The sequence below is a fragment of the Bidens hawaiensis genome, unplaced genomic scaffold (assembly GCF_021521415.1).
Source record: "Bidens hawaiensis isolate Kalapana, Puna unplaced genomic scaffold, B.hawaiensis_p1.1 tig00018162_1, whole genome shotgun sequence".
In the NCBI taxonomy this organism is placed as follows: domain Eukaryota; kingdom Viridiplantae; phylum Streptophyta; class Magnoliopsida; order Asterales; family Asteraceae; genus Bidens; species Bidens hawaiensis.
In genome coordinates this window covers 43,331-68,119 of record NW_027492750.1, presented here as the reverse complement: position 1 = coordinate 68,119, position 24,789 = coordinate 43,331, and the positions used below count along the sequence as shown (strand labels likewise).

The 24,789-nt window shown below is 35.0% G+C and overlaps 2 protein-coding genes and 1 pseudogene across 3 annotated transcripts; 2 read left to right on the top strand and 1 right to left on the bottom strand.

Moving 5' to 3' along the window:
• Positions 1 to 901: 901 nt before the first annotated feature.
• LOC143555570 (coiled-coil domain-containing protein SCD2-like) lies at positions 902 to 7,298 on the top strand. The gene is made up of 17 exons (XM_077045099.1): positions 902 to 1,246; positions 1,750 to 1,925; positions 2,075 to 2,144; positions 2,297 to 2,338; positions 2,434 to 2,496; positions 2,656 to 2,705; positions 2,783 to 2,810; positions 3,762 to 3,836; positions 3,948 to 4,058; positions 4,785 to 4,845; positions 4,931 to 5,047; positions 5,604 to 5,722; positions 5,821 to 5,890; positions 6,501 to 6,542; positions 6,703 to 6,743; positions 6,908 to 7,034; positions 7,159 to 7,298. The coding sequence occupies exons 1-17, from the start codon at positions 902 to 904 to the stop codon at positions 7,296 to 7,298; spliced, it is 1,677 nt and encodes a 558-aa protein (XP_076901214.1).
• Positions 7,299 to 8,821: 1,523 nt separating this feature from the next.
• LOC143555567 (transcription termination factor MTEF18, mitochondrial pseudogene) lies at positions 8,822 to 9,571 on the top strand (annotated as a pseudogene).
• A 4,706-nt stretch (positions 9,572 to 14,277) lies between these two features.
• Positions 14,278 to 21,363, bottom strand: LOC143555599 (auxin response factor 2B-like). 2 transcript variants are annotated; one of them, XM_077045119.1, is made up of 16 exons: positions 21,287 to 21,363; positions 20,850 to 21,042; positions 20,645 to 20,760; positions 20,378 to 20,473; positions 20,234 to 20,281; positions 19,975 to 20,130; positions 19,795 to 19,879; positions 19,509 to 19,599; positions 19,244 to 19,408; positions 18,574 to 18,693; positions 18,432 to 18,507; positions 17,399 to 17,570; positions 16,440 to 17,173; positions 15,680 to 15,870; positions 15,274 to 15,466; positions 14,278 to 14,453 (listed from the first exon to the last, which is right to left on the bottom strand). In XM_077045119.1, the coding sequence occupies exons 2-15, from the start codon at positions 20,953 to 20,955 to the stop codon at positions 15,295 to 15,297; spliced, it is 2,328 nt and encodes a 775-aa protein (XP_076901234.1). In that variant the 5' UTR covers positions 20,956 to 21,042; positions 21,287 to 21,363; the 3' UTR covers positions 14,278 to 14,453; positions 15,274 to 15,294. The 2 variants fall into 2 exon arrangements, with proteins under 2 accessions (XP_076901234.1, XP_076901235.1); XM_077045120.1 differs by lacking the exon at positions 21,287 to 21,363 and having other exon boundaries at positions 20,850 to 21,180.
• Between the last annotated feature and the right edge of the window lie 3,426 nt (positions 21,364 to 24,789).

Genomic DNA, 24,789 nt, shown 5'->3' with positions numbered 1-24,789 from the left:
ACAACGGTTAAAAGTGTGTTACTACCTATAGATATAGATACTTTTGTTTCAAAATGAGCATAGAATATTGCACAAAATAATACCGAACATGAAAATCTCCATTTTATATATAAACCAACATTTTTGTCACTCTGTCATATCACTATTTATTAAAATGGACCTTTATTAATGTTACACATCATTTAACGAGTCAACTTTTTATTAGTGATTCACTTTTTTTAAATTAAATGATAAATTGTCTTGGTGCCTTCATGCACTTTCCAGCTCATAACCGGTCTCGACATTAAAAATAATTAGAATATTAACACAAAATTTTGAAGTATAGTTTGGGTAATTGAAAAAACATGATTGAATCACATGTTACTATGCCAATTACACAAAATACTTAACATGGTGCCATTTTTAGAGTTGGTTTTTAGCGTTTTTAAGTATATTTTTTTTATTAGTGTAATTGTGTTGTCACAAGGCACAGGTCAAACAGTTCACTCAAACCAACTTCTTAATTGAAGTTGTAAACATTCAAATGGGTTAAAAATAATAGTTCCCTTGTAAATGGCTTAATTAAACAACAATAACATATTCGCACAACTATTGCTAGCAAAATTAGGTGATCATCACAAGTCAGAACATCCAAAAAATAAAACGCAGTTGCCGGGGATCGAACCCGGGTCACCCGCTTACAAAGACAGCTTTTGATAATTCTTACTTAATCAACACACTTGAGTTCAACATTCAGCCGAAGCGTAATCACCTCCCTTTTGAGAAAACCCAATTCCAACTCCTCCGATATCTCCGGTGATCTCAAAAATCCTAACCTAATTATCACATCAAAATATCTACCAATCCATCAATTTCATATACACTTGCTTCTTTCTGTAATTGTGTATTTATTTTTATTCAAATGGATCGGAAACGAACAGAGAGTCCGGTGTACACACGGCAGTGGACCGGTTCATCATCACCGGCGCATCCGCAGTCAAGGTTAGGTCAACCTTCTGGATACTCAACGATTAAGCGGACACAAAACGTTGCCGCGAAGGAAGCCGCGAAGCGTTTGGCGCAAGTCATGGCTTCGCAGACTACTGACGATGAAGGCAGCGATGGCGATGAGGACCTAGGGTTTCGCTTTGCTTCTCCGACTTCATTTAGGAGTAGCAGTTCTAATAGTAATAATAATAGTAATGGAAGTAGCAGTGCTTTTTCTGGTGTTTCCTTTGCTAGACCTAATAGATCGCCGTCACCTGCGGTAAGTCAACGCAGCTCGTTGACTAGAGCTTAATTATATGATTTGCATTTGCTCCAGACTTCCCGTGTGTTTTTGAGTTACATCTTTCACTTTCTTATAAATTTAGGGTTAGGATGTGAACCAGAGGTTAATTAGTTTGAAAGTGGAAATGAAATTAGGTGCAGATTCCGATAATGCTGTAAGTCTACTATTTTCTTAGATTAAATTAGGTAGTTCTTGGTGCATGAAGTTACGATTAGAATCTGAACCAGAGCATAATTAGTTCTACAGTATTGCTTGATAAACTGTAGATATATAATTAGGTGCAGAATTTGATAATGTCGTAAGTCTATTACGAACTTTGTTGAGTGAGAATGAAAAATTTGTTTTACATAGCAGTGCGTAGATCAATCATCGGTTTGGTTAATTAAACACAGAATGATTAGGATTGTGTTTGAATTGTATGCTTATTGTTTTCTTTGTGTGTGTTGATGTTATTATCACTTTCGTATGTTTCTATGTAGTTAGGTAGGAACTTTATGGAGCATACTACTTCTAATCGGTCCACATCAGCAGGAAGACCATCGGTGTCGGTTCGCACAGCACAACATGCACCTCCTAATAGAACATCTTTGAGACAACATGAATCCATCCCATCTCCAATAGAACCGCCAGCTAGCAACCAACATAGGGAAAAAAGGTAATAAATGCTTTTACCTGTTAATTTTTTTTAATCGATGAACTTTCATAAGGTTTTTCTATAAATGATTAATTAGGTTAATAATTTGTCTCAGTCGACAACCTATATGTAATTGAAGGGAGTATTTGTTTGTTGATTATACGTTTTAGGTTCACATCGGACATTGGTCATGGTAAAGATACGGGAGACCAGCATGAGGCATCTGCACTTCGTGATGAAGTATGAATATCTTATCAAAGTTTTAAAGTTGTACACATCACAATAATGTATTTGTTAAGGAATATATAATGTTCTTAAACTTAATGGGCTTGTTATCACGTTCAGACAATTTTAATAATATTTAATTGATGCAAATTGGTGCTTAATTGCAGCTTGATATGCTTCAAGATGAGCATGACATTATTATAGATAAGGCGAGCCCATCACTTCATCCTTTTGGTTCCTCTATAAGTATTAATATCATGCATAAGTAACAGTATTAAGAAATTATTATGTTTTTTCATTTCAGCTTCGTCGTGTAGAAGAAAAACGTGAAGAAGCAGAGGCTAGGGCAAAGGAGCTGGAGAAACAGGTATACAATCACGGTTACTCACGAATATTCCAATCTTTGAGTTTTTATGCTGTAGGATTTGATGACCTTAAAGTTAAGACTGTTAAGTGGACGTATAATAAGTTGGATCATTGATGATACCACATGCTTATATTTATTTACAAAACTTGTATCTAATAGGTGGCTTCTTTAGGAGAAGGAGTATCTTTGGAGGCTAAGTTGTTGAGCAGGTGATAAATCTGGATTTGTGTCTTACATCATTTTTTATGCATAAAAATTAAAAATGATATAATGTATGTATTGGCAGGAAAGAAGCAGCAATACGTCAAAGAGAGGTAAGTTAAATACAAATTAGGGTTTATGTGTAGACTGTAGATAACACAAGTATTCAAAAGTTTTTAATTAAGGTCATCCAAATATTAAACCTACTTTAGAGGCCATCCAAGTATCTAAGCTTGTAAATGAATTGAACGAACACGAACGGAACATATCTGTGGTCATTCGTTTAACTTTAGCCGAACAAACGATCAAACACGAGCAATTAAACAAACGGGGTTTTTATGTTCATTCGCTAAGAAAATGAATCTGTTCATGTTCGTTCGTTAACAGCATAAACGAATAGTTTGCGAACGAACATAACTGAATGTAGATGAATGAACATAACATAGCTAAAACTAGGTAAAGCTATATGAATAACAATGTATTGGGCCTCAAAAGTTATTAAAACTATACTAAGTGTTAACGGGCCAAAAAACATAAATGAATTTATTAACGAACGTAAACTAACAAATGTAGACTGACGGAAATGGATGAACGAATGATTTTAATTGAAGGAGACATATGTCCATAGTTGTTTGTTTATTAAATAAACACAAACAAACTTCCAACTGAACGGTTCATGGACTGTTCTCTGAAGGTTACTGAAGTATCAATTTGTTTCGTTTATTCTGATTTGAGCGAAAAACTTGTCAGAAAATTGTAAAAATGTCAAAATGTTTTAATTAAAAGTCTTTGCCATTTCTAGAGTTGTAAATGGAGCATACCCCTGAATATACTCAAATAGGCTTTGACAATCTATTTAGAGTTGATTCTTTTGAGCAAACGAGAGGCATTTTTGTCATTTCTAAACTCTAGATGTGACAGAAGCTTTAGATGTAAGAGCATTTTGTCGTTTTACAATTTTTTGACCTAAATTAACATTACAGAACCAAGTTGATACATGAATGACCAAGGGGCAATTTTATCATTCTAATTAAAACTTGTTCTTAATTTTTTTTTCATTTCAGGTTGCGTTAAAAGCTGCACAACAAACAAAAGATGGAAGAGATGTTGAAGTATCTAACCTTCGTGCAGAACTTGAGGTAAATACATGGCAGTCACCAAAACACTAAAATGCTGTTGTTTTTCCTTTTTGCTGTTAAACATATTTTTTGGGTGCTGATTGTTTTCTCCCCTTTTCTGTTTTGACTCAGAAAGTCAAAGATGAGACCGCAGGTGCCATGGAGCAAGTCAAAGAAGCTGAATTTGAAGCAAAAGCTCTTCGCACGATGACACAACGAATGGTTTTGACTCATGAAGAGATGGTAGGTTTGACTTTTTCATGGTATATGGTACGGGTGGCAAGATGGTGGGATCAGGGTGGGACCGGTCGGTTGGTTAATATGTTATTTTTTAGTACAGGTCAAAACAGGGTTAACCCACTAACACTTTTTTTTCCTCCTTTGCTTATAAAGGATTATTCTGTTAATTTTTATTACAAAAACACCATTATTGGAATAATAACTGATCTCTTTTATGAAAACGATTTTGGAGGTTGTATACGTTTAAAAAATGACTTTGGACGAGTTTTAAGGTTTACCCCCTCGAAGCATTTCCTTTTTTTAAAGTTTTTATATGACCTGTTTGAACCGTTTGAGATATTGCTAAGTCTAGTATTTATAGAGAGTTAGAGACCATCACAATAAGGAAACCCAAAAGATGCCCAAAAACATGCCTATTCAGCTGTCACATCAGAATACACTCAGTCTCCAAAAACATCGAAAACCCACCCAATAAGAAAACCCGAAAACATTGCCAAATCATCACCACCTTTATATTTCTAACCACTCATCTCTCTCTCTCATATTTTATATACAAAGGTACAGTGAACCCCATCACAATTCGGTTTTTCCAGTTCTTGTTCAACAACTACACTCCAAAACCGGGTGCCAAAAACAAGAGCCACGAGATGTGGTGTTTTGGGTGGCTAAAACCCTCTTATTGGCCATGCTCTCGAAGCTTATATTTATTTATTTTTGTATTTTTTTCAGGAGGAGGTAGTTCTAAAGAGGTGTTGGCTTTCTCGTTACTGGGGTTTAGCTGTACAGCATGGTAAGCTTCTTGCATCTGTCATGCCATTATTGGAAACTGAATTGCATGTTTTGTTATAATACCTTGTATTTCTTTGGTTTTTAAGGTATTTGTGCTGACATAGCGGGGTCAAAGCATGAACATTGGTCATCATTTGCACCACTGCCGTTTGAAGTTGTCATCTCAGCTGGTCAAAAGGCAAGGGATGAATCTTGGCATGTTGGTAAGTTCACTAACTTATTGATTAATGTTGTTCTATATACGGGCTAGAGGTGGAACGGTGGGCGGGTCAAAATACGGTCGACACATGTTTTGATACGGGTAGGGTTCTCCGATAAAAGCTTTTCTGCTTATGTTAGAAATAATCGGGGATGACATATACACAGGCCATTCAACTCTTCAAATATTTTCACTAAGGCCACTCAATATTATGAATTTCAATTTCATCAAAAATTTTGTTGGAAAATTGTATAGTGAAAATGCCTCTAAATTTTAAAGCTTTTGTCACCTCTAAAGCTGTAAATCACAAAATACCGACTATAAATTTGAAAATCCATATAGAGTTGTTTATTTCGAGTAAATTTACAGGCATTTTGGCATGTTTTTATTCTAGGGGTGAGCATGAAACCAAAAAACCGATTCGTAACCGGAAAAACCGAACCCAAACAGAAAACGAACTGTTTTAAGAAGACATAAAACCAAACTGTCTTTTTTTGTTTGTGTTTAGTTTTTTCGGTTTAGTGCACATGGTCACTTCTAATATTATTGTATGGGAGCAGGTGATGATGATTCCGACAGGAGGAACGTGGTGCGTGATATTAATGATTTAACTGGGGAAGGAAATATTGAGAGTATGCTTTCAGTTGATATGGGTCTAAGGGAAATGGCATCCTTGAAGGTATATAAAAACCTAATTTTGGAATTGATGTATGTTGGTTTACTATATGCTTATTTTATTAAATTCTCGAATGTGTTTTGTATATTTTACATTTGAAGGTAGAAGATGCTGTTGTGTTGGCATTGGCCCAACAACGTCGTCCAAATCTAGTACGCCAGTCTCTTCCTGGTATGTGCTTTTCACCCCAGTTTGATTATTGCAACTTATATTAAAGCCAATGGTTTTATATAGGGCAGGGGTGTCAATCAGTTTATTTGGTTTTGAGTTTTGTTGGCCCTAACCAAAACGAACCAATCCGAATTTGAAAGTGTCCAACCGAAACGAAATTAACCGATTTATTTGGTTTATTCGGTTCTGTTATCTGATTAAACGGCTATTGTTCGTTTTTTAATTTAAATTTGGTTCGATTATCTAAATAAGCAAGATCTGTGGAACCGAAAACTGAATTCACAATGAGGTTTGATTTTTCCGGTTATAGATACAGTTCAGTTTTTGGGTTTTTTTTTTGCACCCCTATAAAGTATAGGGGGTGTTTAACTGTATTTATCAACTATTTAACTTGAAATTGCAAAAGACAATCAGTTTCATGACTCACATCCAAACATGAAACACCCCTTAAATTTGTATTTATCAACTATTTAACTTGAAATTGCAAAAGATAATCAGTTTCATGACTCACATCCAAGCATGAAACACCCCTCAAATTTATATTCATCAACTATTTGATCATAAATTCATAATCATATCAAAATAATTCCAATCTCGCATTGTCTTGCAGATTCGAAATCCCCGGGTGATACGAAGTTCGTGGAGGGATTTGGTAATGATTTCACTTGATGTACTTTCATACTTTTAGTATGAATTTGCCAACTTTTATATAATTTCCATATGTTTTTGACACACTTGTCCAATTTTCAGTTGTATAAATTTTGCCCTAAACTGTTAAAATAATTGAGTATAAGTTTGACTTTCTGTTGCAGAGTTAAGTCTTGCGGAGGCTGAAGATGTTTCTTTTAAAGAGGTTTGCTTCCAGTTTATAATCCCATTCCTCAACACATATACAGACAAAACATGAGAATAAATATATTGGTGCCATTAATTACCCGACCCGCCCGTTTTAACCATTTATCCAATTCCCCGTTTTTCCACGTATCGTCACATAGTTAATAAATGTATTGTGTGCAGGCATGGCTAACATATTTTTGGAGAAGAGCCAAAGTTCATGGTGTAGAAGAGGATATTGCTGAAGACCGACTTCACTTTTGGATAAGCCGTAGTGCAACGTCTCCCACATCTCATGATGCTGTTGATGGTATATAAATATGTTTTATTTAAATCCTTTAGTTTCCATAAATTAATTAAAGAACAAAAGACAATTAGATATGTCACTCGAACCAGTGTTCATATTAATTTTTTTCGGTTTGTTTTTTTGGCAGTTGAACGAGGGCTAACAGAATTGAGGAAGTTGGGGATAGAACAGCAGCTCTGGGAGGCATCTCGAAAGGAAATCAATCAATCATCTTCACTACCGGTTGAATATTATAAAGATTCTGTGGAAGAAGATGCATCTTTGTGATTCTTTCTTTCATATTAATCTGTTTTAAGTTTGATTAGAAAAAACTAAAATTTTGCTGTTTTGAGTGTTAGTATATGAAGTATGAGATTGTTAATGTTTGTATGATTGGGTGGATGTGTTGTATAGTACAAGTTTAATACATGTTGGTTATGTGAGGTGTAGAAAGTTTATAGAATCACTGATGCAGTTTTGTATATGAACCTGGTATTGTTTGTTTAAAAATGAGATTATTCAGAATACGCATTGAATGCTGAGATTACGCATTGAATTTCTGGTAGTAGATCCATAATAAAAGAAGTTTTTGTGATTATTGCAGAAGAAATGAAACAAAAGATACGGTAGAGCTAGGACAGTTATTGTATTAGGTCTACCCAGTGCTAGATGCAGAGACACATATATCTATCTTATCTTTTCTGATTAAGATTAGACAAGGTTATACATATGTTATATGTTATGATTGTACTTTTGAATTTGATAATCTCAACTTCTCAAGTAGGTGTTTGGGATGGTTTATCCAACGACTAATGGGTAATCATATGTATGCAATAAAATATGAGGGTGTTCATTTCAGAGCATTCGCCAAACAACCCGATTGACGGAAAGTGGAAAACCAATCTTAAAAAGGCAACTCACTCAGAGGTGTACAAATCGGGTTTTTGAAATACCCGGTTTCGGGTATGGAACCGGGTTCGGGTATGACTGGGTATTGGAAAATCGGTATTGGCAATACCTGGGTCGGGTCCGAGTCCGGGTATTGTCTCTAAAAACCATACCCTATGCATCGGGTTCGGGTTGGGTATAAAACCGAGTATTCTAAAATCGGGTATTTGATTACCCTATTTACGGGTATTGAAAAAATCCTATTTTCAGGTTTTTAGGCTTTTTTTGGGGTATTTTTCGGTTATAGATTATATTTTTTAAGAGGTTGCACTTTTTAGGGATATTTTCGAGTATTTTTCAGGTAATTTTGGGAATAGATCGGGTTTTTGAAAAAATAGGTTTCGGGTATAGGAAAAACTGGTTCCGGGTATGGAATCGGTTCCGGTTTTCAAGTGTTATCGGGTATAAGTCGGGCCTGGTTCCGAGTACGGGTTTTGGTACTGAAATGCATACCCTATCAGTACCATACGGGTAAGACCGGGTATTAAAAACCGAGTATAAAAAACCAGTTTCAGATATTTTTTTGGGGTCCGGTTCCGGGTTCCGGTTTTTTTTGCTCACCTGTACTTACTCATACCCAATTGAAATCCTGTTTGAATGTTCAAAATACCTCGTCCTCCTCATTTTACAGGGTGCGTTTTCCTTTCCATCCTCTTCAAACTCCACCACCGTTGCGCTGCATAACCAAACCACAACACAGGTATCTATCTATATACATTTCACTTTAATAATTTTCCAACAATAATGCTATCGCATCAATTGAAATCAGAATAATTATTATTATTATTATTATTATTATTATTATTATTATTATTATCACACCAATTCATATTCCAAAACTTCAAATCTGTGCCCTAATAATCATGTTCCTCCGTCGCACATTTCCAACCGTCCGCCACCACTCCTCCTCCACCGCCAAACCTCTCTCTAAAATACCTCACAAATACCGACCCAAAGCTCTACAACTAGCTCAAGAAGCCCTTACCGACTACCTACACACCGTCAAATCCGTACCCTACACCTTCGCCGAAAACATTAGCAAACACTCTGTCACCTCTCTATCCACATTCATTTCCAAACTCAAATACTCCTCTTCAACTTTCCCCAAATCCTTACAGAAGTTCTTCCAGTACCATCCCGTTAACGAGTTCGAACTATTCTACGAAAGCATTGGGATTAATGTTAGTGAACTAGATTTAGTTTTGCCTGAGCGTAAATTCTTCTTGTCGGAGGATCGACGCACGTTTAATGTCGCGTGTGCGCTTTACGGGTTTGGAATCCCGTGGAATAAGTTGGGGGTTTTGTATAGAGAAGAGAGAACCGTATTTGAGAAGGATCCGAATGAGTTGAAGGAGATTTGGATTAAGTATTTGAAGTTAGGGTTCACTAGGTCGTCTTTAGTTGGGATTTGTTTGGTTTTTCCTCGTGTGTTGATCAGGGATAGGGAGGTTGAGGTGATGGTTAATGATTTGAAACGGATTGTTGTAGATTTTAATTTGGTTTATGATGTGGGTGCTGACGTGGATGGGTGGATTGATCTTTGTAGAAAGATCAAGTTGTTTTACGATTTGGGCTGCGAGAAGAACGATATATGCGATTTGGGGGTTAAGTAATGTTTCCCACGGATGAGGTCCAGCAGAGAAGGTTGTTCTTCAGGGGACCTGCAAAACAGACACCGTAAGCTCGTCACTGAGAAGGGGGGGGGGGTTCCTCCTTGTGACCACCCTCCGGCGTGAGAATCAGACTAGATTGCTCTGAATATAAGTGTATATTAAGAGATTGCTAGATAAGATTGAGATATCAGATGATGTCCTTACCATTCCAAGGTGTTGGAGTATTTATAGCCGAGGGTAGGTTTCCAAGCAGGTACAGCCGGCTGAATAGTATTCCTGTTCTACCAACAGTGGACTATGCACAGGCCATGCTGGTTGGTGGATAGGTTACGGCCAACAGTAATAAGGTCGGCTGTATACTGTTCCTTTACTGCCGGCTACGCACTGTTCCACCAACTGTAGGCTGCGCACATCCCCTCGTAAGGGTTGGTGAGTAGGCAGCGGCTAATAGTGACAAACAGTACTAGAGGGTGCTCCTCCTCGTATTGTTGTCGGTGAGCTGTCACCCTGTGATTGGTTCATGGGCTGCTCTGGTCAATTTGTCTGTTCCGCCCATACCTTAGTAGGTATAGTACGAAAGACCTTCCAGAAGCATACGGACTGGCTCACTTGGGCGGGAGTATTCCCGCCTTGCTCATTCCTTCATGTGACTACTGAAGTAGCTAACACCTTGTGCGTGTAGCCTTGCTGTTAGTGCGGGTAGCCTTCCCTGATGGCTTGTATCCGCAGCTGCGGGAACAGGCGGGGTACTTCACCATTGGGAGGCTTTCCCTGCGGGTACAGTTGGCGTACTGCGCGTAAGGTTCTTTGAGCATGGTGGGTCCTGCTGGAGCAGTTGGTCACTGCGCAGACGTCCCTGTTTTAGGTGAGTCTTGCGGGTCCAACTGGGCTCTGCTGGGACCTACCTCTTCAGGTATGCACTTGTTTTTTCATACTTATTTTTCTAGAAGTTCAAAATATGATAGTATCATATTTACCTTGTTTTTTAATTGTAAGTACTAAAATACCCTTATGAAACCACAGGCTTTTGATTGGCGAGTAGGGGGTGCAAATGAGCCAAGCTTTCGAGCTCTTTTTCCAATGTTCGAGCTCACAGCTCATGAGTAGTTTTTTTGTTGATACATATTTGTTCGTCTCGATCTTTATCAAGGTTATTAATGTAATAGATTAAAGTATAGGGGTTATAATGTAATTATGGTAAAAAGGCCATTTGCTCTTATGTAAGTTACATACGTTACTCCGTAACGAATGTAACACATTCGTCTAAATGTAAGCTCATTCGTTAACCTTGTTTAACGAATGAGATAACGAATGAGGGCCATTCGCTATCATTTAATGTTCTAACGAATAAGCATGCTTATTCGTTAAAGTAATTGTAACGAATGACCTATTCATTAAGCTTATCCTAACGAATAGGGTCATCTCCTATATATACCCCCTGTAATGTATTACTTCATAACGGTTCTGATTTATCTATCTATCCTCTCGTTACTCCGTCTGATTGCCATCTCAATACACACACTACACCTACTAACGTAACCATAGCCTAATCGTATAACGAATCAACATGAACATCGATGTAATCACAAGATCTAGATCCATATACGCTCTCACATTTTTCAAATTCGATCTCGACTTATTAATTATTTATATAATAGTTTATATACATCTTAAGTTATTTTTCTATATTTTTTAATTATAATATTTATATATAACATAATATATATTATTTTTATGTTTTTATTATAATTTTTTTAACTGCATTTTTGACATAATTATATATGTGATATTATTATTCAAATATCTATTCAATATATTAAATACATTGTATATAAAGAATAGGCTCATTTAGGCTCGTCGGCAACTCAAACTCAATAAGTGAACCTAGGGCTTGGGCTCGTTTATTAAACAAGCTTATTTTAATGCTCGAGCTCAGGCTTGAGCTTGTTTAAAATCAGCTTGATTCAAGCTTTTAACGAGTCTATCTTGAGTAGCTCATGAGTTGATGCTGCTAGGTTAAAGTCCTGTTGGTATCATAGTTACCATTTTAAAATACTAGATCTATATTACTTACCCATTTGATAGTAATTAAGATTAAGTCAGTTACACGCCTAGACCTAGTGAAACTGTTATAAATAACAGGTTTGTTTTTATTTAATTTGGAATGGGTAAGTAGCATATTTGTACTGTTTTGGAATGGTAAATATGGTAATATGAAGCTTGAAAGGATATATGTAACACTTTTGAACTTTTAATGTGTAACAATGTATCAGTTTTCTTTTATCAGGATATGTTCTGCATATGTTGACTTTCATGTATGTTTGACCAAGAGCTTTCATGAATTTGGATTGAGGAAGAAAAGTCAACCTGTATGCTACACTCACTATGTATGTACACATTTTTGTTTCTGTTTTATAATTTTGATAATATCACTAAAATGTGGTTTTCGCAATGTAGTGAAATGAGTTAAGGCATGAAGATTGGCATATTGAGGTTTATTCGTATTATGGTGTCAAAGATATGAAGCAACCATGGCGTCATATGGTAAGAAAATTTTTACCGAAACCACTTAAGATGCCATTATTCAGAATTTGAATAGATAATTAAAAAGGTATAATGTTCGGCTGTAAAATTGTTATTGGATTATATTATGTGAATTCCAAAATTATCACCTTCAAAACAAATGTTTAGCATACCTAGACCCACAAGATGACCAACTTAACACCATAAAAGCCCTAATCTCTCTACCGGAGTTTAGAATTAGGCACTGGATTCGGTGCATGTGGTTCACTGAATCAGAACTCTGTAGTTAAGTTTACTTGGACGAGAGTAACACTAGCACGGGGTGACCTCTTAGAGGTCCTCATGTTGCAAGCCTTTACAGTTTAACTGGGTTTTTTTTTTTTTTGCATTCAATCATATGGACTCTAGATAACGTTAACTATAGTGGAGAAAAATGTGAAACTTCATTAGGAAAATGTGAATTTTAATAGAAAAAAAACATGAGTTAGACTCAACTTAAAGAGATTTGTTGAGTGAGAAGAAAATGTGAAATAAAAACCAAGGAAAATGTGAGCTGTATTGGAGGAAAACATAAAACTTTCGAGAAACTATCATCTCTTTTGAAGGAAAACGTGAACTTTAGTGTTGGAATGGAAACCATGAGTTGGATTCTTAAAAGAAATTTGTCATGTGAAAGAAAATGTCAACTTTGATTGTGGAAAGCATTAACTTTAGTGGAAAAAAATGTGAATTATAGTTTCAGGTTCCGGTTTTTGCCTGGGGTTCGGTTTTTTTTTTTTTTTTTTTTTTGATATCCCTGTAAAAAAATTGGGATGTATTTGGGACCATCGAAATTTTTCGTTAGAAGGGAAGAAAAATGTGAACGTTCATGGAGGAAATGTGGACTTTATTGAAGGAAAGTGTGAACTATAATGGATGAAAACTTGAACTTTGGTGGTTGAAAATGTTAACTTAAATCGAGAAAACCTGAACCTTTGAGGAAAGTGTGAACTATAATGGATGAAAACTTGAACTTTGGTGGTGGAAAACGTAAACTTAAATCAAATAAACCTGAACTTTGATCGAGAAACTTGATCGTTCGTACGAAACAACCCTAAATGAGCTAAGCTTGATTAAACTTTTCATAACGTAAACAACGCTAAAATCAAGTGTTTAAAGTTAAAAAAAGAGTTAAGGCTACAAAGCTAGACTTAATTTTACATTAAGAGTCGGTCACATTCTCCTATATTAAAAAATGATGGAATGTAGATATTCAGATGCGTCAATGGCGTGTCAGTGATTCAAATGACCGCATCAGTGGCCCGTCAGTGATCCAAATGACTGTTACTATTTTCAATTTAGTAGGTTTCACTTACCGAGCTCAAGTATAATTGTGAGACTAAATGAGTTTTCATTTATACAACTTTTTATTATGTATTTGTATAATAATTATTATATTATAGAGTAATAACCAAAAGTTACTAATTAACATATAGTATGTTTTATTATATTATTAGAATTGCATATACATATAAACTGTTGAGTCGAACCTGAGCCCGAACAAGTGAAACTACTCACAAGACGAGCTCAAACTTTCGAAATAGAGCTTGAAACAAGCCGATCTCGAGTAAATCAAACAAACCAAACTCGAGTTAGACGTGTTCAAACTTGGCTAAGCTCAGCTCATATTCAATCCTAGCCGTGAATAGAGATTTTTTTTTGTTGTTTTCGATGTATGTTTACTTTATATGATAAAATCTATGAAATGAAAGTTTCCTTTCAGTATATGGAGTCTGAGAAGAATACACATTATAAATAGCTACATGTTTTCAAAGTTTCTCCCATTTTAGTCATTGGCTCATTGATCTGTCATGTTAAAGCTATAAGTAAAAATACGTTTATAGTAAACGTCCGTCCTGATTTAAAAAATGGGTGGTTTGTGGGGTTAAACCGCGCCTTGAAGTATATAAACAAAGTTAAAACAAAGAGTTAAGGGTAGAAAACTAAACTTAAGTCTCCATTAAGAGTCGATAACTTTCTCCATACATTCAAAAGGTTACCTAGCAAAACACCTTTGTACATAATGCATGCTCCCAATATCGCCTATATACAACCATACTTATAGATATAGATATAGACATAGCAATAATAATAATAATAATAATAATAATAATAATAATAATAATAATAATAATGTTAACGAGTGATGCACCAATATAAGTGCCAAAACTCAAAATAAGATATCATCAAAGACTTGCCTCCATTTGAGAGAAGATCTTGCTCATCGGGCATCTTGATGCGGTTTTAAGTAATTATTTCGACTCTGCTTAACTGCCATAACCTATGTATACCAACCAAACCTCCCCCTACAAACATATACCTGCAAAACTCATACTCTTAGTGTTAATTATCCAAGTTAACCAAATCTGGTCCAACTTCTATCGTAGTAAACCGTCTTTCCCCTCTTAAAAGCCCAAAGCTTTCAAATATGTTGATAAAAACCAACTTTGAAAAAAAAAACATGAAATTTATGGGGGGGGAAATAAATATTAACCTAAAACATTCAGATATTTTTGAGAGAGAGAGAGAGAGACAAAAAAACCCTTAAAATGTATATAATTTTAAGTAGAGAACCAGTTAACCAAATTTGGTTGAATTTCTATCATAGTAAACTGTTTTTTTCCTCATAAAAACCCGAAGTTTTCAAATATTTTAATAAAAGCCAACTTTGAATCCTTGAAATTTCAGAAGGTCAAAAAATACCTTAAAATTTCAGAAATTTAAAGGCAAAGCCTTAATATCTATGTATATAATTTTTAAGTAGGAACCATTTACCAAGTTTGGTTGAATTTCTATCGAAGTAAACCGTTTTTTTTTTCTCCCTAAAAAACCCAAAGCTTTCAAATATTTTGATAAAGACCAACTTTGTAATTTTCTAAAAAGGAAACCTTAAATTTTCAGAAATTATTTAAAAAAAAAACCCTTTAAATATATATATAATTTTAAGTAGAGAACCGCATCAGCACTTGCACGTAGTGCTGACCATATATCATGGATGAGAGAAAAACAGAGGCCGTTATGTGATTACATAAGCATGCCTTATGTATCGTACAAGTGTTTATACAGTTCTTATAGTTATCAACTTAATGCTTGCTTTGTGTACTTGCAAGATATCATAGAAAGAATAGAATTGGTTATACCTAGATATAGTTATTAAAATCCTACGCGTGTTCAGGACTAGAAGATGATGGAATAGCCCTGGTGTCCCTCCCATCTACTCCTTCTGCAACCGACGAATCGTCCTCATGTCTTGAATTTAAAGCCCTGAGATTCATTCTCTGAACCTCCTCTCTTGTATATATAAAAATCTTACGCACCATTCCGCAAAATTCCCTAATAAACAAGAGTTAAATTTAATTACAAAAGTTACATTATTTTAATAATAATTATTGATATTATTATTAAAATAATAATCTATTTTCCTTTTCTGACGATTTCATTTTTATCCATCTTTTATTTTACCTGTAAACATTTCTAAAGGTTTAAGTTAAATTACCAATTCAAAATAGATTATAAAAATAAAAATATTGTGATATAAGTTCTTACTGCCATGGATCATCTCCAACAAGCATCATGTCACCCTCGTCATCTGTATACACAACCAACCAAGTCTTGTTGCGGGTTCTCAATTCTCCATTGAAATCAAATAACTCGTCTAATTCAGCAATCAATTCATCATAGTTGTTGAATTTAGTAAGATCCAGTGACCTTCCAAGGGCAATCCCCTGCTTATGAACCTGAAACAATACAGAAATGTTTCTTAACTGATTTTACATATACAAAAAATGCTTATGTGAAAAAAAGTTAACAATAATTTACCTACACGTTTGAAACAGATCTTTATTTAAAGATTATATTTAAAAAATAAATGCCATGCCAATGCCACACGGCATATAGATATACACTAAAATAACAAAATAAGATGACAGATCAGCAAAATTTGACCTGCTACCAGTTAAACAAGTTATTTGTTGCTACAAACAGTAAAGGAGGGTAACTTGATTGCTAAAATTAGTATCCAATGTAAGTTGGTTTCTATTTCGTGCATAAATTAAAGTTGGTTGCTAACATCAGGAAAATGTGTAAAGTTAATTTCTTTCTGCTGTAGCTTGTCAATCAAAAAAGGAAGAATTTCATATATACACTTACATACTTGTAAGATATCATATATAGTCAGCCCTAACTTAAAATATCATATATTTTGCAAGTTTGGGTTGGACATATGTGATTTTTTGCAAGTGTATATGAAATTCTCCCATTAAAAGGCAATTAAAGTTGCCACCTCAGCATATAGCACAACCAATACCTTTGTACAGCTCCTAGGTGAAACACCTAGGTGGACTTTCAGTTGTGACTGAGAATTTTGATATTGTTCATCTATCTCTTTGCCAGCAGGCAGATTACCAATAGCTTTAAGACCCGTTGACTGTTTTGACATCAGCCCAGATTCAAATGAAGGGAATTGTTGTAATTTCACCGTTTGATGTGCCTCTGAAGCAGCCTTATTACCAAAGGGTACACCAAATATTTTACAATTTCCATCTTCCGGTTTCCTAACCTCACTTGGCTGAGCCAGGGGCGATTTCGTAATTTGTAAGTATGAAGTAAGTGGTGGCGGCATTAGCCATTTTCCATGTGGCTGCTCACCATAAGCACCTTTCATGGTGGGGCCCATTAAATTGAGGGAGAGATTGGAGGGCGGGTTTGACCAAGGGTTTGACTGAAGGTTGAATTTTCCTTCGGGCTGACTTTGACCATTAGAGGATCCAAAGCCAGATAATAGGTCTGTGAAATAGGACTCCGTGGGCCTACCGAAGGAAACTTTATTCATACCCGAGTAACGCTGGGAGACGGTTGCAGGGTCAATTTTGTCATTTTCATCTATTATTAATGAAGGTGGCCATTGGATGGGCCTAGCACATGAATCTGATTCATTACTCTCTGCAAAAAGGACTCTTGATGTTGATGAGTCTTGTCCTTGCAACACCCTTGAAAATGCATTTGCGGGTGAAGGGTCTGTTGTAACCGCCCTTGATGAACCTAATATCAGAAAACCTTATTAAGAAATAAAATTTGACATTAATAAAAATTAAAACCAAATGTGTAAACCACAAAAACAGAAACCAAATTTCCGGTTTTAGGTTCCCTTTTAGCCTACAACCGACCTATTTGCACTCCTAATGTATACCCTTTAGAGATTAAAAGAATAAAGTCAACCCTATCATAAGTAAAACTGTAAAAGACTAAAAGAGTCAAAGTGGATACCTTCTCTTGTAAGAACAGAGGAATCAGGGGATGAAGGCAACATGCTTGGTCTCGACCTTTTTTGTTTATGCACAGGAAGTGGATTTACAGCTGGCGGGCAGAGGGCAGGCTCTATTTGCCACGGTGACACTCTCTCGGGACGAGGAATAGTCGATGGTTCATCCCATCTTACCTATAAAAGGATCAATAATTATATAAAAGTATGATTGCAAGACATATGGATTAATAATTAATACTTTTTTTTTCGCATTTGTTTTGGTTTTATAAATTTTTTTGTTATTATTTTTATTTTCTTGAAGGGTTTTTTTGTGGTCCAAAATGATTCTCAAAGACAAAGTTCTCAATTTCCAAATGGTTCTCACACGATCCCAATCCTATATATATATATATAGGGTAAGGTTAAAATGAAAACCCATTTGAGTTGTGAAAACCCGCAAAAACCCTATGTAACATCGTTTTTTTTTTGTTACATGTAATATATGTTGTAACATTTAATACAAAACATCGAAACATAAAAAAAAATGTTTTGCTATTTTTTAACATTTTTTTACTAATTTTTATATATGTTTTTAGGAGAGAGAAAAAGTTATATTTATATTTACATTTTTTATTCACTTTAATTGTGGACCACAAGATTTAAACATTAATTAAAAACATGTGGTTGATAATGAGTTTCTAGAGTTTTCACAACTCAAGTGGGTTTTCATTTTATACTTAGCCTATATATATATATATATATATATAGAAAGTATCATTATGTAGAAAAGTACGATAAAAATTAATTATAAATTTATATAAATTCATTATATAATTATAAACGAGTCAATCCGAGCTTGAGCTTGAAAAACTACTCACGAGCAAAGCTCAAGCTTTAAAAATAGAGCTCAAAACGAGCCAAGCTTGAGCTCTAGTAAAGTTAAACCGGTCAAACTTGAGCCTAGTTGAGCTTAGGCTCAGATCGGTTTACACCCCTAATGACATACCACACTAAGTGAAAAACGTGAACAAATAATAATAATAACAATAATAATACCTTCAAGCATCCCCACTTAGATTCGGGCCACCTCTTTGGATCAGACTCTTCAATCCCAACAACGGTTCCAGTAAATCTAAATGAGTAAACAAATTATTATAAAAACAATTTTTGGAAAAAGAGCGAAGTTTAAAAGTTATACCTTTGTTCTGGAGCTTCTTCACCTTCAAATCTCATCTTGAATCTCATGCCTATGGAATAGTTGGTCTTGGTAGACTCCATGTACTGATCGTACGGAACAATGAACTCTGCAGGGCTTGTTCTAAAGCAATTGACATTTTACAAAAAAAACTTGGTGTAAAAATTGGAACGATGGTGAAGAGAAAAAACATGCATGCATACATGCATAATAGCTGCTTAAATTGCCCTCATTTGCCAACAAATGAAGTTAGAAAAGAAAACATCCATCCCAAAAAGATTAACAAAATTTACAGACAATTGACTTTTTTAAAATAATAATAATAATAATACTAATAATAATAATAATAAATATTGCATTAAGATTAGACGTGAAAACTTTCACCAATTTACTTGTGAACGGGTTGATTTGGTTCCGTTTTATCTCGAAAGGGTCAGTTAAAAAATTTAGCAATTAAGGGAGCACGTCAAATGGATTGAAACTCAAGTTGCAATGAATAGTGGCTCTTAAATCATGTTATTCAAAGATTTGGATTATTATTGTAATAGTTATTTCTATCCATACTTAGAACATTAAATATTCACTACATTGGGCAAAAAAAGGGGTTGTTGGCCAACATAATCCAACACGTTAACACACTAAATCCTTATTAATAACTGTATTGATCGCATACCTAGGCTTGTAATAGACTGTAAATATTGTTCCTGTTTGGATGGCATGCCATGCTGTTGCAAGGACACCAAGATGCATGCTATGGCTGGATATGACAGATGATGGCATGTTTGTTTGTTGCCTCATTGCACGCCTTACTCCCACACGAAGCTCTCCATTTTCACCTCTGTATATAACGGTTACTTGTCAAATATTCAGAAAAGAATATAAAATCACATAAATGAAAAGGAAAAGGGATGTGGTCCGTGTTTGGTATCTATTATTACCTTAAGAATATAAAGGCGTCACCAGCAACAAGTCTTTTAGAACTAACAAACCCACTCCATCCACTTTGAAGCAGATGCCTTCTTGGTTGACCTGATATCCACAAAGTATGAATTACATGAATTGGATAAACTAACAGAGATTTTCAAGCTATGACTTTTAAAAATACTTGATCACGTAAAAAGTTCATGATTAACCTTAAATTTGGTCCATAATTTTGGCAATGGTCAGAAGAACTAAATAAGTCAAATTATACAAATTCAAACTTTACAAGAAGCTGCCAATTACCTCGAAATATGTGCCTAAAACGCCATTCATTTCCATGCAAATCCTTCGCTTCTAACTCCTGTGTTGGAGGCTGCTTTGACATGTCCTATAGCAAAGCCAAACGACCAATTAAGCTATTATAACACAATTAAATTAAACCAGGAGATTGTTAATCTTTACAAGGTCAATTAAGGTACTAACCAATGGTGGAAGACATTCATCAGCATGGCGTCTCAAAACCGAAAAACCACCATGAGTGCTTGTATCAGAAGCAGTCAAAGTCTTGCAAAACGAGTGCACATGAAACCTGGGTTGGGGAGGCGGTGGTGATTCCTTCTTAGCAGTACTTTCATCTAGCTGTAGTAGTGTTGTACAAAAGAAAGTCATTGTAAAATAAATTATTAATTAATGCTAACTACACATATAACAAATAGGTTTATCATACAACACCTAAACTCACCGGCATCAAAGTAATTTGGGCGAAAACCTCATCCGACTCCACTTCAGCCTACAAACACAACACCATTAATATTATTCCAAAGAGCAACAGTCACCCTACCTACCACAAATATCAAATTCAGTAATATTAATAATACGATTTTACCCTCAAATGCACGTTTATAACACGGCAGAGGATCTTCGATGGAAGGTCATACATCGGCATCTGTTGTTCCGCAGCCTGATTTGTTGACGCCTCAACCTATAAACAATGTAATCCAAACTGTGACTGTTTCAAAACTCCCAAAAACTTTGTTTGTTTTTAGATATAGATTCTTATATAATATCTTTACACAAGTTATCAACGTTTTAAATTTATAAAAATGATAATTACGTCTGGCTAAACAGACACATAAGTCAAATAAAACCGAACCTGTTCTATGTGTCCTTGAGGAAAGTATAACACAAGCTCCCTCTCTTGAGGCACGTTAACGAGCGGACCGGCACACGCACGCCATAACTCCTTGTAAATAGCCACATCTGCATCACCTAATAACCAAAAACAGTAACAGAAAATAATAATTACTCCCTAATCAAAACAGAAACCTAACTTATCAATTAAAAACTCCGGTAACTACCTTTACCGGCACCGGAAGCCGCCGGAACAGTTCTCGAATCACCTACGACGTCGTTTTTGTCGCTAAAACTAGCGAGAGAAAACGTATTAACCTCAGAAGACGTCATTTCACTGCAATAAACGACTCTCAACACAGATCTCTTATCAAAACCCTAGAATTCGACCTTCAATCACACCAGATCAACTCAATTTCACTTCAAACGCAACGAATTCAACACCGAGAAGCTTCCGGAACATCAGTATCAACAAATTCGAGCTTAAATAACCACAGATCAACAGAAATTAAGTCCAAATCACCTTCAAGCTTCCACTAATCGAACGAACTCAACACGAATCAGCTTCCTGAACATCAATTCAACAGTCAAACGGACTCTCTCACTGAAAACCTAAATTCGAGCTTAAATAACCACAGATCAACACGATTTAAGTCTAAATCACCTTCAAACTTGCATTAATCGAACGAATTCAACCACGAGCAGCTTCAAAAGCATCTATACCGACAATTAAACCGATTCTTTCACTAAAAACCTAAAGTTGAGCAAAAGTAGCGAAAGATCAACACGAAATACGTATGAATTTGCATCAAATGAGCAAATTCAACAGCGAAGAGGCTAAGAAACGTTTACATCAACGATGAACAGGATTTTTTTGATATAATATATTTTCTCTCTCTAAATTATTATGGAGATTCTGAGAGCAAAGAAAGAAAGATATTCAATGAATGGTTGGAGGTCAAAACTGTTGTTTGTTTGTTTGCTTTGCAGTGATGATGATTTCAACAAGTGGTCCAAATTCTAACGACACTACCGCCTGTTACCGGTTACCGGGTCCGGGTTCTTTTTCGGGTTAAACCAAACGGTGTCGTTTTTGATTTTTTTTTTTCTGTTTTTAGAACTGTGACAACTTACGGTACGATTTAGAACCCCATAGTTTTCTCTCGAAGTGCATAGCCCCTGGTTCTCGGGTCTTTCGCGCATCTTCCGAGGAACCTTCATCACTTATGCCACTCGAGACCAGTTGCACCGCCACAAGAATCAAAACTCTCTGGCATAGAGTTGGCAAATTTGACACTTGTCTAGACACGACGAGACCTGTTTAACAAAAAAAGATAAGTATGCTACGCAATTTATAATTTTTTTAAATAATTGAAATTAGGAGGCCATGGTACTTCATCTCTCATTATTTGTACATAAAACGTATAACTGTCACACTCAAGCCATCAAAGCCAAGTGTTAAACGAGTCGTTTTCATGTTTGATACTTGTGTTAATTGTGTCGTCTCTAACATGTTAAACATGTTAAGACAAAAATTACCAGTACTACTTTGATGTAACCAAACAGGATAAAACTCTGTTTTAACTCGGATTTGAATTCACAACCTCCCGTTTTAAGTTTGGTTGTTATCTTCATTTCCATAAGGTTTCCTTGTGTTTGGCTTTTTGCTGGGTCAAGGGAAGATGTCCCATTATTCCTTGTATTTCTTTGCCCACAAATATCTACTTTTTAAATTTTGTAACAACCATTGAGTTACGTGATAATTACGAAAATACCTAATTTGGTTTATTTGTGTGTTTAGTGTCTACACCTTGATTAATTGATTTTAGTTCACGCATTTAATATGCGTGTAATGAATTAGTTAAAGTAAGACTTAGGGCGTTATTAGTTTACGTGTAATGAAGTAATCTACGTGTTGTGATCTAGGAATCTATTTAGAGTACTAGTGACGCCTAGCGTTTAAGAGATTGAGTTATTTGAAAAAATAAGTGTGTTTTGTCATGCATGTGATAATGGTGTACACGGATTGACAATGCGTGTTTTGTTAAACAAGCTTAAAAGTCTATGTGTATTTAATGAGGGTGCTAGGTTGTACATGAAGTGAACACATTAAACGAAATAAACATGTTTGGGTTGTATCTAACTTGTTTAATAAGCATTTCGTTTTTGAGTTGATATGATTAACCCGTTGGGGTTAACATGTTTAACAACACACGCAAACACAATAAATAAAGCTAACTAATAAAATGTAGAAACTGGCTATATCATGGATCAAAACAATCTAACGGTTAAGATTAAATACGTGGTTTTTGTAATTAATTGAAAGTTCATTAAAGCTGCAACGATGAAAGGGAGATATTGCCTCTTTTTTGTTGCCTTTTGACATTTGTTATTAAACATTAGTTTTATCATAAAAAATCAAAAAACTTTTATATGTTATTAGGTTTCGAAAAGGAACTATGCCTTGAAATTAAGCATTTTCTCTCTTTAATATATGAATAATATTAGTATTTTCTTTTTCACTTTCATTTGGGTCTTGAATGATTTCTTTTATTACAAGTAAACAATGTATTGCTATCATACTTACATTGTGCTGTTATCTGTCAGACGTGGAATTTTTTTTTATTACAAAAAATATGGTGTTGTTACAAGCGCTAGAAACTTGCTTTCGTAAATGGATGCAAAAACCCTCACTCAACCCCCATGCATATACCTGTCGGTCTCCTCGTTAGTTCCTATGTTTTTTAGTCTAACATTGTTTTGTATGGAAACCGGAATATGTTTTTGTGTATCGTTTTAAACAAGTTTAAATACACGAGTTATAAAACTCATGTTCGGATCACATGATTTAAGTTTGTTTGGATATGGTTAATAACTTGAACACATACTTTTAGATTTATTAATCAAGCACAACCTTTAGTGTCAGGTATATCCGTGTGTATCGAGTATCCCATTAGTTTGTTAAAAAGATTGCTCGTTAGGATTTTCGATTACATTTAATTCTTAAATTATATATATAATTTTGTTTATAACAGCTAAAACTAATGAATATATGATAAATTGCATAAATACCAATATTACCATTAAAAAAATATTTAAAATATCAAAAATACATAAATATCATGGTAATTAAATTTAAAGAAAATAGTAAAAACCAAATAGAAACTTCACACGTCACGACTAATTCTTGTAAATTATATTATTGAGCCTGAGCAGTGGGGCCATTGGCCCGCAAGCATGTCCCCTTTAAGCGACGCAATTAATTTCTTAATTTATTTAATCCAATCAAGACAACCCAGCATCTTGTTGCTGTCCCCTCACCCCATGGCATATTAACCCACTTTTTTTTTCCCAAATAATATTATTTATTTTCACTTACATAAAAACTAATTCTGACTAATTTATTTTGTTTTTATTCGTATTAAATACAATCACACCCACTCCAGCTGGTTTGTTGATTATAATTAGTAATATTAGCTCTCAATAATAATATATTAAATATATGTGCACTACATTTGTTATCAAGGTTGGGTAACCAAATGAATAATTAATTAAAAGAAAATTATCACACTTCTTTTAAGAATATCGACACGCACTCACTAATTCTACATCACCTGAATGAGGGGGTTAAACCTTCGCCACCTAGTTGGAGGAATCCACAAATGTCATTACACAAAGGGCTCTTAACGCTGACGATGTGCCACCCGAGAGCGAGCATGTCCCCGCATTGTAGGTCCACGTATAGCCCTTGTAGGCTAAATAGTTTACCATGAAAAATAGATTTGGAAAAAGGAAATGATAGGTGAAAAATAAATTGATTATCTGTAAAATCAAAATTCTCGGGTAAAAAATGAACGTGATGGTAATTGTTATATCACATGACTTGTTTATTGGTTAAAAGAATTAGCTATGCATACAATACAACCGATGTATAGAATATAAATTGTGATCTAAAAAACATGCTATGTAATTTTAGTAGAAATATAATGGGAAATTATTTTAATGGACAAAACCCGGCCTATAAGGTCAAGCGAGTGTGAAAACACCCAACTCTTGGTCCAAAAGTAACGCCAGGTGTTATGGTGAGACTCTCGTTCACAGTTGGTTTCCTCATCGCCACTCTCTCGCTCACTAGCTTCATCACTTAAGTTATGGTTTATTTTCGCT